Raw genomic sequence first — 16,316 nt, 5'->3', positions numbered from 1 at the left:
ATGTATTACGTTTTACAGATGGGGTTAGGAGCTGTTACTAAATCACAATCTTTAGTTAGCAGCACAGGGACTCCAAGGAAAATGAAGCAAAAGAGCAGACTTAGAAGAAAATAAGGCAACAATGGAATTTGTCTTAGATTCCATGAATGCCAGTGGAGAGATTCAGTACATACTTACCATACAATAGAATAATACCTGCTATAGTGATCAAATTTGAATTCATAAAAATAAAAAGCAATTTTAAGAACTTTACCACATATGCCTATGGATAGTTTGTATAATCTGATGAACACTTACTCTCAGCTAGTCGTAAACAACAAAAGCAAGACCTAGTTTAGGTGACAGACCATGTTGAACTTAAACTTTGCAATATGACTGGAGAGAATTTTATTTTAGGTAATGACTTCTAACCTACACACTATGGGGTGATATGATTTTATGATTCCATCTAAATACTAATTATATAACAGGATTCACATTAAAAATAAAATTATAACATGCCTCAAGAATGTTAAATAAACCAGCCTATCATTAATTAACTAATTAATTCCTACAGCAAATATTTATTGAGAACCTGTTAGTACCAGGCACTAGGCTCTGGGATGTTAGGGTAAGTGTGGCACAGTCTCTACACTATGAGAGTTTATATTCTAATGGGAGATACAGAGAAGTCAGGAATTCCAATACGGTGTGAATAAATGGTAAGTGATGGTGAAAGTACTGAATGTTCTGGAATTACACAGTACTCAACCCAGACATAGATAAAGTGCCAGAGAAATGTTCCTAAAGACACTGACAATTAAGTGGAGACTAACAACAAGAGGAAGGTTCGGGGCAAAGACTGACTGTTCTGGAGAGAGGGAATGGCAAAGGCCCAGAGGTCTTTTGAGGAAAATTGGTCAGCATGGCCAAACTGTTGTATACAAACTGGAAGTGGCAAGATTAGAGAGGTAGGCAGGGCCAGAGAAACCAAGAAGATGTTTACAGTCCATGTTAGGTTTTCTGGACTTTATCTAGAGGGCTATTGAAAATTTTTAAATATTTATTACAAATATTCCAGACAACAAAAAGCATAGTAATATAAAAAACATCTGCATATGCAACACTAAGCTTAAGAAATAAAATATATTCTTTAAAAAAGGAAAAACCCAAAAAGTAAAAATACATAATACAAACACACATAAGAGTGAACTTCCCTGCGTACTCCTATCCAATGGCATTTTTCTTCTTTTTAGTCCTTAGAAACCACAATCCTGAACTTGATATTATTATTCCTACACATTTGGCTTTGTACTTTATCTACATATGTGACTCTAAACAACATAAACACAAGGTTGAGGGGTGAGTAAGGTTGCCAGACAAAATACAAGATGCCCAGTTAAATTTGTTGATTTTCTCTATTGATTTCTGCTCTAATTTCTTGTATTTCTTTTCTTCTGCTTACTTTGAATTGAATCTGCTCTTCTTTTTCTAGTTTCCCAAGGAGGAAGCTTAGATTTATTGATTTAAGATCTTTTTTTCCCTAGTATGTGCATTCAGTGCTATAAATTTTCCTCTAAGTACTGCTTTTGCTACATCCCACAAATTTTGATAAATTGTATTTTCATTTTCATTTAGTTAAAAAAATTTTTAAACTTCTCTTGAGATTTCTTCTTTGGCCCCATGCGTTATTTAGAAATGTGTTGCTTAATTTTCACATAATTTAGGATTTTCCAGCTATCTTTCTGTTATTGATTTCAAGTTTAACTCTATTGTGGTCTGAGGGCAGTCACTGTATGATTTCTATTTTAAATTTGTTAAGGTGTGATTTATGGCCCAGAATGTGGTTTATCTTCGTGAATAGAAAGAGAAGAGCTTGAAAAGAAAGTGTAATCTGCTGTTGTTGAGTAAAGTATTCTGGAGATATCAATTATATCCAGTTGATTAACGATGCTGTTGAGTTCAACTATATCCTCAATGATTTTCTGCCTGCTGGATCTGTCTACTTCTGATAGAGGGGTGTTAAAGTCTCCAACTATAGTAGTGGATTTATTTCTTTCTCCTTGCAATTCTATAGTTTTTGCCTCACATAGTTTGATGCTCTTTTGCTCTTTTGTTAGGCAAACTTTAAGGATTATTATGTCATCTTGGACTATTGACCCCTTTATCGTTATGTAATACTCCTCTTTATCCCTGATAACTTTCCTTGCTCTGAAGTCTGCTCTGTCTGAAATTAATATAGCTACTCCTGCTAGCATGGTGATTTTTTTCCTATCCATTTACTTTTAATCTATGTGCCTTTATGTTTAAAGTAGGTTTCTTATAGATAACATATAGTTGGGTCTTGTTTTTGGATCTGACGATCTCTGTCTTTTAATTGATGTATTTAGATCACTGACATTTAAAAGTCATTAAAGTGATTATTGATATAGTTGGATTAATAGCTACCATGTTAGTTAGAGTTTTCTATTTATTGCCTTTGTTCTTTGTTCCTATTTTTGTCTTCCACACTTTTTCTGCTTTTTGTGGTTTCAATTGAGATTTTATAATTCCATTTTCTCTCCTTTCCTAGCATATCAGTTATACTTCTTTTATTACTTTTTTTGGTTGTTGCTCTAGAGTTTGTACTATACATTTACAACTAATCCATATCCACTTTCAAATAATACTATAACACTTCATGAGTAGTGCTAGTATTTTATAATAAAATATTCCCTCCCATCCCTTATATCATCTGTCATCCACTTTACTTAAACATAAGCACATATATATATATATAATTGAATACATGGTTGCTATTATTTTGAACAAACTATTATCTGCCAGATCTATTAAGATAAATAAAACCTTTTATTTTACCTTCATCTATTCCTTCTCCAATGCTCTTCCTATCTTTATGTAGATCTGAATTTCTGATCTATACCATTTTCCCTCTCTGAAGAACTTCTTTTAACATTTCTTGCAAGGCAGGTCTACTGGCTACAAATTCCCTCAAATTTTATTTGTCTGAGAAAGTCTTTATTTCTCCTTCACTTTTTAAAGATAATTTTGCATAATACAGAACTCTAAGCTGGTAGTTTTCTCTCAAGACTTTAAATATTATACTCCTCTCTTGCTTGCATGGCTTCTGAGAAGTTGGATATAATTATTTTCTTTGCTCCTCTATAGGTAAGGCGTTTTTTTCCTCTCTGGTTTCTTTCAAGATTTTTTTACATTGATTTTTCTGAAGTTTAAGTATGATATGCTTGAGAGTAGTTTCTTTGGCATTTGTCCTGCTTAGTGTTCTCTGAGTTTCCTGTTTCTGTAGTTTTGTGCCTGACATTATTTTGGAGAAATTCTCCATTATTATTGCTTCAAATATTGCTCTGTTCCTTTCTTTCTTCTCTTTCTGGTATTCCCATTACACGTTACACCTTTTGTAGTTGTCCCACAGTTTCTGAATATTCTGTTCTGGTTTTTTCAGTCTTTTTTCTCTTTGCTTTCAGTTTTGGAAGTTTCCATTGTCACATACTCAAGCTCAGAGATTTGTTTCTCGGCCATGTCTAGTCTACTAATGAGGCCATTAAAGGTATTCTTCATTTCTGTTACAGTGTTTTTTACCTCCAGCATTTCATTTTTATTCTTTCTCAGAATATCCATCTCTCTGTTTACATTATCCATGTGTTCCTGCGTGCTGTCTACTTTTTCTATCAAGTCCTTAGCATATTAATGATAGCTGTTTTAAATTCCCTGCCTGATAATTCCAACATCCCTACTATATCTGACTTTGGTTCTGATGCTTGTTCAGTCTCTTCAAACTGTGTTTTTTGCCTTTTAGTACATCTTGTAATTTTTGTTAAGATCCAGACATGATGTACTAGATGAAAGGAACTCTGGTAAATAGGCCTTTAGTGGTGTAGTGGTAAGGTATGGCAGTAAAGGAAAGATTTTATAGTCCTATGATTAGGTCTCAGTCTTTTGAAGACCCTATGCCTCTGGACTGTGAACTTTACCAGTGCTTTTCAGCTACCACCTCTCCACCTTAGGTGGGACAGGATGGCTAGAGAGAGCTGGAATTGGGTATTTCCCTTCCCCCATGTGGAAGGCTAGAGCCAACTAGACTTGGGTATTTCCCTTCCTCCAAGTAGGTTAGGCACTGATAAAACCCCAGCACCTGGTAAAATAGTTTCTCTTGAGTGCATGCCTTGTCAAGAAGAACAGAATGCTCTGGTGTATTCCAAAATATACTTTCCTCCTTCTCTAAGAGAAACAGGAGGGGATTTTTCTCCAGTCGTCACTGTGAGGACCCGATAGGGTTTCTGGAGGTCCTTTTGACTTGGTCTCCCTGGAGTTTTTAATTTTCAGACTTGTACATACTGAGCTTCCAGCAACTTATCAGTTAGTTTAGGAACCAGGCGCTGGTTCCTGCAGAAGTTTCTGCTTGTGAGTTTCTGCACCCGTAAGTTGTGATTTTCTGTACTGCCTAATTTGGGGGGCAATGGTTTGCCCTGCGACCTCACTTCTCTGAAGGATGTAAGAAGAGTTGTTGATTTTTCAGTTTGTTCAACTTTTTACTTGTTGTTAGGATGGAGTAGAAACTTCTTGCATATATTTTTCAAAAAACTTCTGTGCACTTTTTAGTTAAAAAAATGGGCTCATATTGAATATGTTTTTTAAAACCTGCTTTGTGTTTCACTGAACAGTCCATCTTTGAAATCTTTCTATACTAAAATAGGCTCACATCATTTTTGTTGATTGCATGATATTCATTGCATAGATCTATCATAATTTATTGACCTGTTCTCCTATTAATAAAAATTTGGATCTTTTTAACATTACAAACAATGTTGCAGCAAATATCCTTGCACAAGTTTGTAAATTTATATGATGATTTTCCTATGAAAATTCCAATAAAATAATTTTTTTTTTGAGGAAGATTAGCCTTGAGCTAACTGCTGCCAATCCTCCTCTTTTTGCTGAGGAAGACTGGCCCTGAGCTAACATCCATGCCCATGTTCCTCCACTTTATATGTGGGACGCCTGCCACAGCATGGCTTACTTAGTAGTGCCATGTCCACACCCAGGATCCGAACCAGGGAACCCCGGCAGATGAAGAGGAATGTGCAGACCTAACTGCTGTGCCACCGGGCTGGCCCCAAAATAATTTTTTTTTTCCCATTACGAAAGTAATGTATGTTCATCATAGAAAATTTGGAAAATATAGACAAGATCAGGCCCATAAATAACAACCATTGTCTCTAAATCTAGGCATAAGAATACTGTTTAATAAGTAATAAGCTATTGCCAAGCCCTGCCCTTCCTGATCCTGGTCCTGGGAGACATTCTGCCTTGTTAAGGTGACTTCTATAAATACAGATTACATATCAATTTCACTAGTTTAACTTTGTGAGTTCTAGAGGCACTCTTATTTTCCCAATGAGTCATCTATATTCCCACAAATGCGTTTAAGAGCAATTCATAATAAGATTTCCTTGTCTTATTTCCAGGTTTAAGAAGACTCCTAAGTGACTGTAGAATTAAACACAAGCATGTTGAAAATAAATTTCAATATTTCAGTAAAATGCCTATTTGCTCTCCTTCATGTATATATATTACTTTGTCTATCCTTTGCTTTTTGTGTGTGTGTATGTGAGGAAGGTTGGCCCTGAGCTAATATCTGTGGCCAATCTTCCTCTTTTTGCTTGAGGAAGGTTGTTGCTGAGCTAACATCTGTGCCAGCCTTCCTCTATTTTATGTGGGATACCACCACAGCGTGGCTTGACAAGTGGTGTCAGGTTCGCACCTGGGATCTGAACCTACGAACCATGGGTTGCCAAAGAGTATATGAACTTAACCACTACGCCACCAGGCTGGTCCCCTATCCTTTGCTTTTATGTTCTGCCTGTAGTTCTTTAGGTTAAACATCTTCATTTCCAGGCTACTACTATGACCACTCAAGAAAGAATATCTTCTGCTCTAGATTACTAGAAACATAAAGCTTCAACAGACACTGGGGTAGGCTGTCATAAAAGAGACATGACGTGGCCCCTCACATGATGGCAATGTGGCACAGTCTACCTCCCCCAACCCAAACCCAAAGATGCTTCAGAAATAAGAAATGAGGGGCCAGCCTGGTGGCACAGTGGTTAAGTGTGCACATTCCACTTCGGCGGCCTGGGGTTCACCAGTTCGGATCCTGGGTTCGGACATGGGACCGATTGACAAGCCATGATGTAGTAGGAGTCTCACATATAAAGCAGAGGAAGATGGGCACGATGTTAGCTCAGGGCTAGTCTTCCTCAGCAAAAAGAGGAGGATTGGCAGCGGATGTTAGCTCAGGGCTAATCTTCCTCAAAAAAAAAAAAAAAAGGAAAGGAAAGAAAATAAAATAAATAAGAAATTAATGAATCGGGGGCTGGCCCTGTGGCCAAATGGTTAGGTTTGTGCACTCTGCTTCCGTGGCCCAGGGTTTCGCCAGTTCGGATCCTGGGCACGGACATGGCACTGCTCTTCAGGCCATACTGAGGCAGTGTCCCACATGCCACAACTAGAAGGACCCACAACTAAAATATATAACTATGTACTAGGGGGATTGGGGAGAAAAAGCAAGTATAAAAAAAATGAATGAATATTATAAAAGAAAAGAAAACCAGCAGAAACCCTGGGGCGTCAGAAGGTGGTTATGATTTGGTAAAGAAGGGAAAGAGTAGCCCTGGACAGAGGTGGACCAGGCTCCCAAACATAAGTAGATCTAGGGAGAAATTTTGAGTTGCGCTCTTTTCTATCTACTACATTGCCCACTCAGAGTAGATCACTGTCTTCCCCATCAGCCCTACTACAATACCAAAAAGGAGGTTCGTAGGGGAACACTATTGGGATGTAAGGTAAAAAACGGTAAATGCCGGCTTAACCAGTAAGCATCTAAGGGTTTCTTCCTACCTGTCCCCATAGGTCTTTTCACTCAGAGAACTAGACAAATACATTCTTAGAAAAGAACAAAGCCTAGGGTAAGGTACAGAGAAGTTTGCTAAGAGGCAAAGCCTTCTGATGAGAATGACACACATGAGGATATTCAAAATTGGACTCCCCCAATCACCAGGAGTGGCACAAGCTAAGGCCTTCTTTTTGATTCCTCCTATCCCTTTCTCCATCTGTTACCTACAAAGATAACTGATACCCATGAAAAAAAAATGACCTCACGGGGAAAAATAACTAGACAATTAGAAATAGAAAAGTAACTAGGGGCCAGCACGGTGGCACAGCAGTTAAGTTTGCGCACTCTGCTTAGGCAGCCTGGGGTTCGCTGGTTCAGATCCCGGGTGCAGACCTATGCACCACTTATCAAGCCATGCTGTGGCAGGTGTCCAACATATAAAATAGAGGAAGATGGCCACAGATGTTAGCTCAGGGCCAATCTTCTTCAGCAAAAAGAGGATTGATGATGGATGTTAGCCCAGGGCTAATCTTCAAAAAAAAAAAAAAAAAAAACGGAAAAAGAACTAGACAATTAGCAATAAACTGAATATCCTATTCTAGATGACAAGAATTAATAGAATACAAGCCAAATAAATGTCTCTGAATAGATACTGATAATGAAGCAGAAACAAATAATTATAAAGACCCAAGTAGGATTACTGAATATTCAAAACACTGTTGAAATAAACTCATTAGGTGATATAAATAGCAAAATGGACATAGCCCAAGGTCAGGTCAAGAAATTTTTGCAGACGACATTAAGAAGGAATAAGAGATGAAAAATATAAAAATTAAGAAATATGGAGGCTAGATATAGAAATGACAGCATTTATATGTGCTAACAGAAGAGAAAAAAAGTAAATGGAGGGAAGACATATGAAAAAAACAATTGAGGGGCTGGTCCCATGGCCGAGTGGTTAAGTTTGCATGCCCTGCTGCGGCAGCCCAGGGTTCCAATCCTGGGCGCGGACATGGCACTGCTCGTCAGGCCACGTTGAGGCGGTGTCCCATATGCCACAACTAGAAGGACCTGCAACTAAGATATACAACTACGTACCAGGGGGATTTGGGGAGATAAAGCAGGAAAAAGAAAAGAAAAGAAAAGAAAAAAACAATTGAGAACTTCCAAAGAAAGACTGATATTGAAAAGGTGTATGGTATGATAGCGTTGATATGGAAAAACAATAACTTAGTGATATCTTAATGAACTTTAAGAACTCCAAAGGCAAAGAGAAAATTCTAAGGACTTTCTAAGAAGAGCAGCTCACCCACCAAGAAAATGAATTAGTATGATGTCAGACTTCTTAATGACAACATTAGAGGCAGGAAAATAATAAAGAAGTATTTTCAAAATATTGAACAAAGAAATGTTGCCTCTAAAATTTTATATTAAGCTAAGCTATCATTTCAATGTGAAGGTACAGTAAATATATTCTCAGACCTTCAAGGTCTCAGCAGATTATCATAAAGATCCTCTTTGAAACTACTCTTGGATAAAGCAATCTAACAAACAAAAATTTTAGGAAATGCCATAAAAATATAAGATAGTAAAAATGAGAAAATAACTGTAAAGTTTGTCTAAAAAATAATTATATATATATATATACATACATATATATGTGTGTGTGTGTGTACATATATATATGTATACACCAAATATAACAAAGTAGGGGACAGAATACAACATCTGAGACAGGTAAGAGTGTATGTGTTAAAGTACTTGTCTTACTAAGAAAGAAGGTAAGATCTATGTTTATAAGTTTCATAATTTGGAAAAATAAACAGAAGTAAGAGTCTTAACAAGTTATGGATAACCAACGGAAGAACAAATATAAAATGCAAGCCTTTCAAGCCCTTAACAAAAACTTCTTGCTCATATCCAAGGAAATGAGCAAGAAGCAAAAAGAAAAACTGAAAGAAAATTTAAACTGAAATGGAATAAAAAGTTCTAACATAAAAGCAATTTAATATAGTAGTTAAATTCACCAAAGAAAAGATAGAAATCTCAGATTGAATTAAAAAACAAGATCCAGCAATATAATGTCTACAAGAGACATATTTAAAAGAAAGGATAGGACAAGTTAAAACAAGAAGGGAAAAGGCAAATATGAACCAAAAGAAAGCCAAGCAGACATCTAATATCTGACAAAAATAGATTCAAGGCAAAAAGCATCACTAGGGACAAAGGGAGACAGCAGATCAAGAATATGTAATATACAGATAATACAATGCATGTATATTGTTAATATAGGTGCTTATAACAATGTAACTGCAAAATATACAAAGCAATAACTAACCCCTGGCTCTCCCCTGATAATACTGCCTTGCCTGCAGTCCTCTCAAATGATGTCTATTTTAACTCCCACATTCCCCTTATCACTTGGCCTGGAAATGAGGTGGGGGTCTTCCTCACTCCTCAATGCTACTTTCAGATTATTCTCCCCTACTGTCTAATACACTCAACTTGAAGTCTCCTGTCATTAGACTATATACCACCCATGGCCCTCTCTGTTGCAGTCCTTTACCTTCTCCTTGCTCATTGTCTCTCTATTTTGTACTTGTCATAATCCCTAGATATTTCAATATTCATAAAGATCTTTCCAACACCTGGCCTCACAATGTTTTTATCTGTTCTCCTTCAGTGATTTAATCTTATAGCTATTAGTCATACCTTTGATCTTGTTAGTACCGCAAAACAAAAACAAAAACAAACCCCTGTGACCCACTCATAATCTCAGTTTCAAATAACTCATTCTCCAAACATCACCTCTTTACAGCTGACTCCCGCTAGAACTCCATCTCCAACAACACTTTGATCTCCACAGGGACCTTTTACTACATTGATTCTACTACCTTATTACTGTCCCTCATCCCTTCATGTCCTCACTTCCTTTGCAACCCAGTTTCAATTCCATGGTCAATAATCATAGTCAGTCCCTTGCATAAGCCCTCAACTCAAACTCATTTGCTCCTCTCTTGCTCTGAAGTACTTCTTGGCTGATTACAGCCCAGCTTAAATCTAATTTTCTCTGTCTACTCCATAGCTGCACCCTGGCAGCTGAATTTGGCTTCAGGAAAACATTCAAATTTGCTGACTGGTCTCACTTTAAATAATCATTAACCTCAAGTGGCCCCATAATGCTGCCTGGCAAACAGACTGTATTTCTCTAATCCATTCACTCTGACTTTCCTGGACAATAATTTTGTATTTTCTCTTGTCTCCTCAAATCTCTGAGGCCTTCTCTTTCATTTTCTTTTTTTCTTTCCTCCCCAAAGCTCCTGTACATAGTTGTATATCCTAGCTGTAAATCATTCTAGTTCTTCTATGTGGGATGCCACCACAGCATAGCTTGATGAGTGGTGTGTAGATCCACGCCCAGAACCCAAACTGGTGAACCCTGAGCAGCCTAAGCAGAATGAGCGAACGTAACAACTTGGCCACTGGGCTGGCCCCTCTTTCATTTTCTTTCTTGGCTGATGACCTAGCTCCTTATTGCACTGAAAAATGGAAGCAACCATTATCAACTCCACATATTTCTACCACCACATTTCCCCAACTGTCTGCGTTTGTACCCACTTTCTCTCTTGATACCTGTGGATCAACCACCTGACTTCTATTTAATGCTAGCCCTTCCACCTCTACACTAGATTCCATCTCCTCTCTTCTAGTCAAGGACATTGCTTCGGTAATTCTCCCATCTCTCTCTGTACCATCAATATTTTCCTCTCTAATGTAATATTATTTTCCTAAACTTAAAAAACAAAAAACTCTCTTAGACCCACTTCCCCCACCAATTACTGTCCCATTTCTCTCCTTCCTTTCACAGCAAAACTCTTCTGAAAAATTGTATAAGTTCATCGTCTAATTTCTCTCCTCTCCTGAACACACTCTTATCAGGTCTTTGCCCTCACTTCATCATCAAACTTGCTCCTAGCAGGGTCACCAACAACCTCCATATCGTTAAATCCAAGAGTCAATTTTCAGTCCTCCTCTTACTCGACCTATCACCAACATTTAAAACTGCCAGTCACTTTCTTTGAAATAATTTTTTCCCCATGAGTTCCAGGGCACCATGCTCTCCTGGTTTGCCTCCTCTTTCTCCGGCTTCTACATCCTTTTGCTGGTTCTTCTTCATCTCCCTGACCTCAAAATGTTGGAGTAGTTCAGAGTTTACTCCTTGGAACTCTTTTCCTGTTTACACTCCCTTGATGGTCTCATTTAGTCAGGCTTTAAATACCATATATGTGCTGATAACTCCAAATTTATATCTCAGCTTTGACTTGGCCTCTGAACTCTGACCCTGAATTCTAGTCCCATATATCCAACTAGCCACTTGATATCTCCACTTGGCTGAGCTCCTGATAATCTGTACCAAGCCTACTGTTTTTACTTTGTCCCTGATAATACTTTTTGCCTTGAATTTGTAGCTTGAATTTGTCTTATGTAAAATAGCTACTTGTTTTGTTTCTAGGTTTTCTGTGTGTGTGTGTGTGGGCGCACACGTGCATGCGCAGGTGTCTGTTTCTGTTCATATTAGCCTAGACTATCTACTTATATCTCTTTACTTTCAACTTGTCCAAATCCTTTCATTTTAAGTGTATCCCTTATAGGTAATATATTGCTAGGCCTTTTTTTTTTTTTTTGGTGAGGAAGGTTCACCCTGAGCTAACATCTGTTGCCAATTTTCCTCTTTTGTTGCTTGAGGAAGACTAGCCCTGAACTAGCATTCATGCCAATCTTCCTCACCAAAAAAGGAAAAGTTGCCTAATTATTTACTCTAAAATCAGAGAGTTTAAGAAGAGAGAATCTGGGAGCCAGCCCAGTGGCACAGTGGTTATAGTTCAGCATGCTCTGCTTTGGTGGCCCAGGTTTGAGGGTTTGGATCCCTGGCACAGACCTACACCACTCATCAAAGCCATGCTGTGGAGGCATCCTTCATACAAAATAGAGGAAGACAGGCACAGATGTTAGCTCAGAGCCACTTAAGTTAGATCCCTACCTCACACTGCATACAAAGGTAAATTTCAGATGGCTTAAAGATATAAATGGAAAAGTAAAACTATGAAGCTAATGGAAGAAAATACAGGAAAATATCTTTGTGACTTAAGATGAGGAAAGGTTTCTTAAACAAGATCCAAAAATACAAAACTTAAATCATTACAATGTACACTTTAAATAACTTACAATTTTGTCAATTATACCTCTATAAAGCTGAAATTAAACGACAACAAAAAAAAACACAAGACAAAACTCAAGGCCAAAACTTGATGGATTATTTACCAGTGTGGCAAAATTTAAGAAGTGGTTAATACAAAATCTTGGCAAAATGTATGAGAAGACTGACCTCTTGTGCACAGAAGGTAAAAGTGTAAACTGCCTTAGACGTTCTGGGACGCAACCTGGAAATACTTAGTGAAGTTAAGTGTGTGTGTGTCCTGTAATCCCAAGATCCCATCTCTTGGGTATATGTCCTAGAAAAAATGTCATATGGGTTACCATGGGAACATATATAAGTGTTTATCCAATTCTTTCCATGATAGCAGGGAGGTGCAAGCAATCCAGGTGTTTTAATCAGGGAAACAGGTACACAAAGTAGGGTGGATACAGACTGTGGAAGAAAGACAGCAATTAAAAGTAATGTACTAAGTGTACATATAGTGCACAGATAGATTTTTTTTTTTTTGAGGAAGATTAGCACTGAGCTAACATCTGCTGCTGATCCTCCTCTTTTTGCTGAGGAAGACTGGCCCTGAGCTAAGATCCGTGTCCATCTTCCTCTACTTTGTATGTGGGATGCCTGCCACAGCATGGCTTGCCAAGTGGTGCCATGTCTGCACCCGGGATTTGAACTGGCAAACCCCGGGCCGCCAAAGCAGAACATGCGGTCTTAACTGCTGTGCCACTGGGCCAGCCCCTGCAGATAGATTTTAAACACATAATTTTAAGTGAAAAAATAAAAAGTAGAAGGATATTTAAAGTACAATATTATTTATGTATATTAAAAACAAATACACATTCTGGGTTCCTGTGACTCTTCCCACATCTCTTCCTAAAAACTGTACAGAGCAAAAAGGGAAGCAAATAAATATTCCTACAACTGATACTAAATACAGAAAAAAAAATCCTCCAATCTCTAATTTACATGCATGTTGGGAAAATTACAGTAGAGACCATCCAGAACTCCTACAAGTGTGTAAAGTTCACAGATTCTGCTTGAAAGAGTAGAGAATATGGAGGGTCCTAGTGTTGAGCAGAACCTGATATCATCAACAAGGGTTTGCTCCCAGTAGGAAATCAACCAACCCTTAGGAGGAAGAGCTGAGAGCTAGTCTGAAACCTGGCGGATCAGCACTGGCAAGAAGAGTCAAAACATAAGAGCTTAGGAATTTCATAAGAACAAAGGTGGCAATCTTGGGAAAATGACACTTTAAGAGAAAGAGGAACTTTGGAAAGTAAAGTCATTGTTCCTTGAAGACAGCAGCCAGTGGTAAATGGAAGAAAGAAGTAACTGGTAATAAATATGCCACTGAGAAAAAGAATAGGAGAATCAGAAGCCTGACTACAAAAAAAGCACAATTAAGAAAACTGCTCTTCACTATGGCAACAGAAGAGGGAGCACTTGAGCTGAAAAACCGGAAAAGGCTCTTAAACCCTCTCCATTCTCCCCGAAAGTTCCATCTGTTAAAAGCTGACCCAGAAAAATCCAACATATTCAAACATAAATAACAACCATTACAAAAATTCAGTAGCCATACAAAGTTACTATGAGAAAACAAAACAAAACAAAACAGAAACAAGAATCACAAGTTTTGACAGATGAAAGCATTCCAGAAAAAAATGCTGTCCCAAAGCAGAAACCAAGACTAAACTACAGCATATGTAAGTGTAGTGGATCCTGTGGTGTGCTCCTCAGATATCGCCGTCAGGACTGAAGCACACATTCCCCAAGTTGCTAGAATGTTGGTGGCTGAGTCCTTCTCTGGCAATTTCCTTTAGCCAAAGAAAACCCTCCCACCCAAGGTTAAACCCTCCCCAAGATTCACCTGCATCCAACAACTGGTGCATGCCAAGATACAGAGAGCCCTGCCTCAAGGTGGGACAACTCTGAAGGGCCATCCCTACTTCAAAGCTCCTCATGGGATGGGCTGAGACCTTTCCTGTGACTGATCATGGTCAGTGGCGTGCTGGAGCTGGCACCTACTGGCCTTTGAGAGCCAATGTTAATAGTTTTAGGAATTTTGCAGGCAGGCTGTTAAACATAGCCATTACTAAAACTTAAATTACATAAACTTAAAATTAAATAAATTATATTCAAAACAAAATAATAAATACTCAATACTCATTACTTCCTAATTATTTTACTACATTAACTGTTAATCTATGCTCTTGAGGTTATGTCTACGGTTTCTGTATGGGTGGAACTATGCATTTTTTCCCAGATCTATGTTCAGTGTTGTCATTTGGTAGCTTAAAATTGACCATGATGGAAGCATTTACATGCTGGAAAATGTTACAAATCAGGGATTTTTCTCCCCCTGAGAATTGGTTGTTAAACATTTACCAGCACACCACTAACTTCAGTTCAGTCTCTCCTGTCCAATCCTCCTTCCTTCATGTCATCACAAGTGTTGATCCCAAGGGTACACTCCAATAAACTTCTCACACAAAAATCTCTGTCTCAGAGTCTGTGTCCCAGGGAATGCAGCCTAAAACAACAAAAGAGATAGTTAGGACCAATTGTACTGTATAACACATAGAGGATGGAAATAAGAAAAGCCAAGAATAATGAAATAAATAAAGAGATTAAAAGGATCAAAGAAAAAGTAATATAGAAATCAAACAACATCCAAAATACATATTTCTGGATGCTTTTAAGAAGAAAGTAAAAATAATGAAGAAGAAGAAAATAGGGGGCCGGCCTGGTGGTGCAGCGGTTAAGTTCGCACATTCCGCTTCAGTGGCCCAGGATTCGCCGGTTTGGATCCCAGGTGTGGACATGGCACTGCTTGCCAAGCCATGTTGTGGTAGGCATCTCACATATAAAGTAGAGGAAGATGGGCACGAATGTTAGCTCAGGGCCAGTCTTCCTCAGCAAAAAGAGGAGGATTGGTAGCAGATGTTAGCTCAGGGTTAATCTTCCTCAAAAAACAAAGGAAAGAAAAAATAACATTTACAATTATAATACAACAACACTTTTCTTGGGGGAGGAGAAGAAGATCTGAACCTACGTATTGATTTTTTTTTTTTTTTTTGAGGAAGATTAGCCCTGAGCTAACAACTGCTGTCAATCCTCCTCTTTTTGCTGAGGAAGACTAGCCCTAAGCTAACATCTGTGCCCATCTCCCTCTACTTTATATGTGGGACGCCTACCACAGCATGGCTTGACAAGCAGTGTGTATGTCCACACCCAGGATCCGAACCGGCAAACCCTGAGCCACCAAAGCAGAACGTGGGCACTTAACCACTGCACCACTGGGCCAGCCCCCGAACCTACGTATTGAAAGGACACACTATATACCAGGTTTACATGGACCCAGATTGGTCGACACTTAGATTTATCCTGGAAAATTATTATACTTTCATACAAAGGAAAAAAATCACCTGTACTTCCTGGCAGAAAGACCAAGTTACTTTCGAAGGATAGCACACCAGTTTGGCATCAAACTTCTCAGCAAGAGTCAAAGCCAGAAAATAGTAAAGCAACATCTATAATACAATCAAGGGAAAGAATGTGCACCTAGGATTTTAAATGCAGACAAACTATCCTATAAGTATGAAGGCTACAGAAAAAAGTTTTCAGTATGATAAACCCCTGGGACTATTATACTCATAAGTCCTTCCTGAGAACAAACCGCACTCAACTAAGGCAGGACTGAGAAAACTTCAGCAAAAAGACTGGTGGTGCACACTGAATACATGTAGCTATATATCTACAACTAAAACAAAAGTGGGAGTAAGAATAGTATATAAGTTTTATATGATCTGACAATGTAGTAATCACCAAAAAAAAAAAAAAGAGAGAGAGAGAGAGAGAAGGGGGAGAGAGAAACAGTAGAATAGCTCAGATTGTCTTAACAGGTAAAAAGTGGTAGTTAAAAGATGTCATTTAAAGCCAAAAAACTGAATTTATAAACCAAAACGTATTTAGGAGGACAAGAATAAACGTTAAGAAAAATAATACTATTAACTAAAATTGGATGGTGGAGGGCACAGAGGAGAGAGAGAAGGAGGTGGTTTCAAGTTCTTTCATTACTGCTCCAAGTAGGAAACAAATAGTCAATGTGTAAAGAAAAAGAGGACCAAGGTATTATATGAGTATTGGTATAAAGGGAATCATTAGAACAAAAATATAAATTTCCCTAAATATCAAGAGAACACACAC

At 38.0% G+C, this 16,316-nt stretch overlaps 2 protein-coding genes across 3 annotated transcripts in view; one reads left to right on the top strand and one right to left on the bottom strand.

Moving 5' to 3' along the window:
- The window catches only part of FAM186A (family with sequence similarity 186 member A), a 74,859-nt gene extending 69,316 nt beyond the window's left edge, over nt 1-5,543 (top strand). Inside the window, exon 9 of the mRNA XM_070621287.1 lies at nt 5,466-5,543. Within this exon, the coding sequence (XP_070477388.1) occupies nt 5,466-5,487 (22 nt within the window). The 3' untranslated portion in view covers nt 5,488-5,543. The remainder of the gene's footprint in view (nt 1-5,465) is intronic.
- Nucleotides 1-16,316, bottom strand: part of LARP4 (La ribonucleoprotein 4) — a 170,654-nt gene that overhangs the window by 137,718 nt on the left and 16,620 nt on the right. The gene's annotated exons all lie outside the window — the stretch shown is intronic.

This window comes from Equus przewalskii, chromosome 5 (genome assembly GCF_037783145.1).
Source record: "Equus przewalskii isolate Varuska chromosome 5, EquPr2, whole genome shotgun sequence".
In the NCBI taxonomy this organism is placed as follows: domain Eukaryota; kingdom Metazoa; phylum Chordata; class Mammalia; order Perissodactyla; family Equidae; genus Equus; species Equus przewalskii.
Note: the sequence above shows the minus strand (reverse complement) of the source record. Positions and strands in the feature narration are given on the sequence as shown.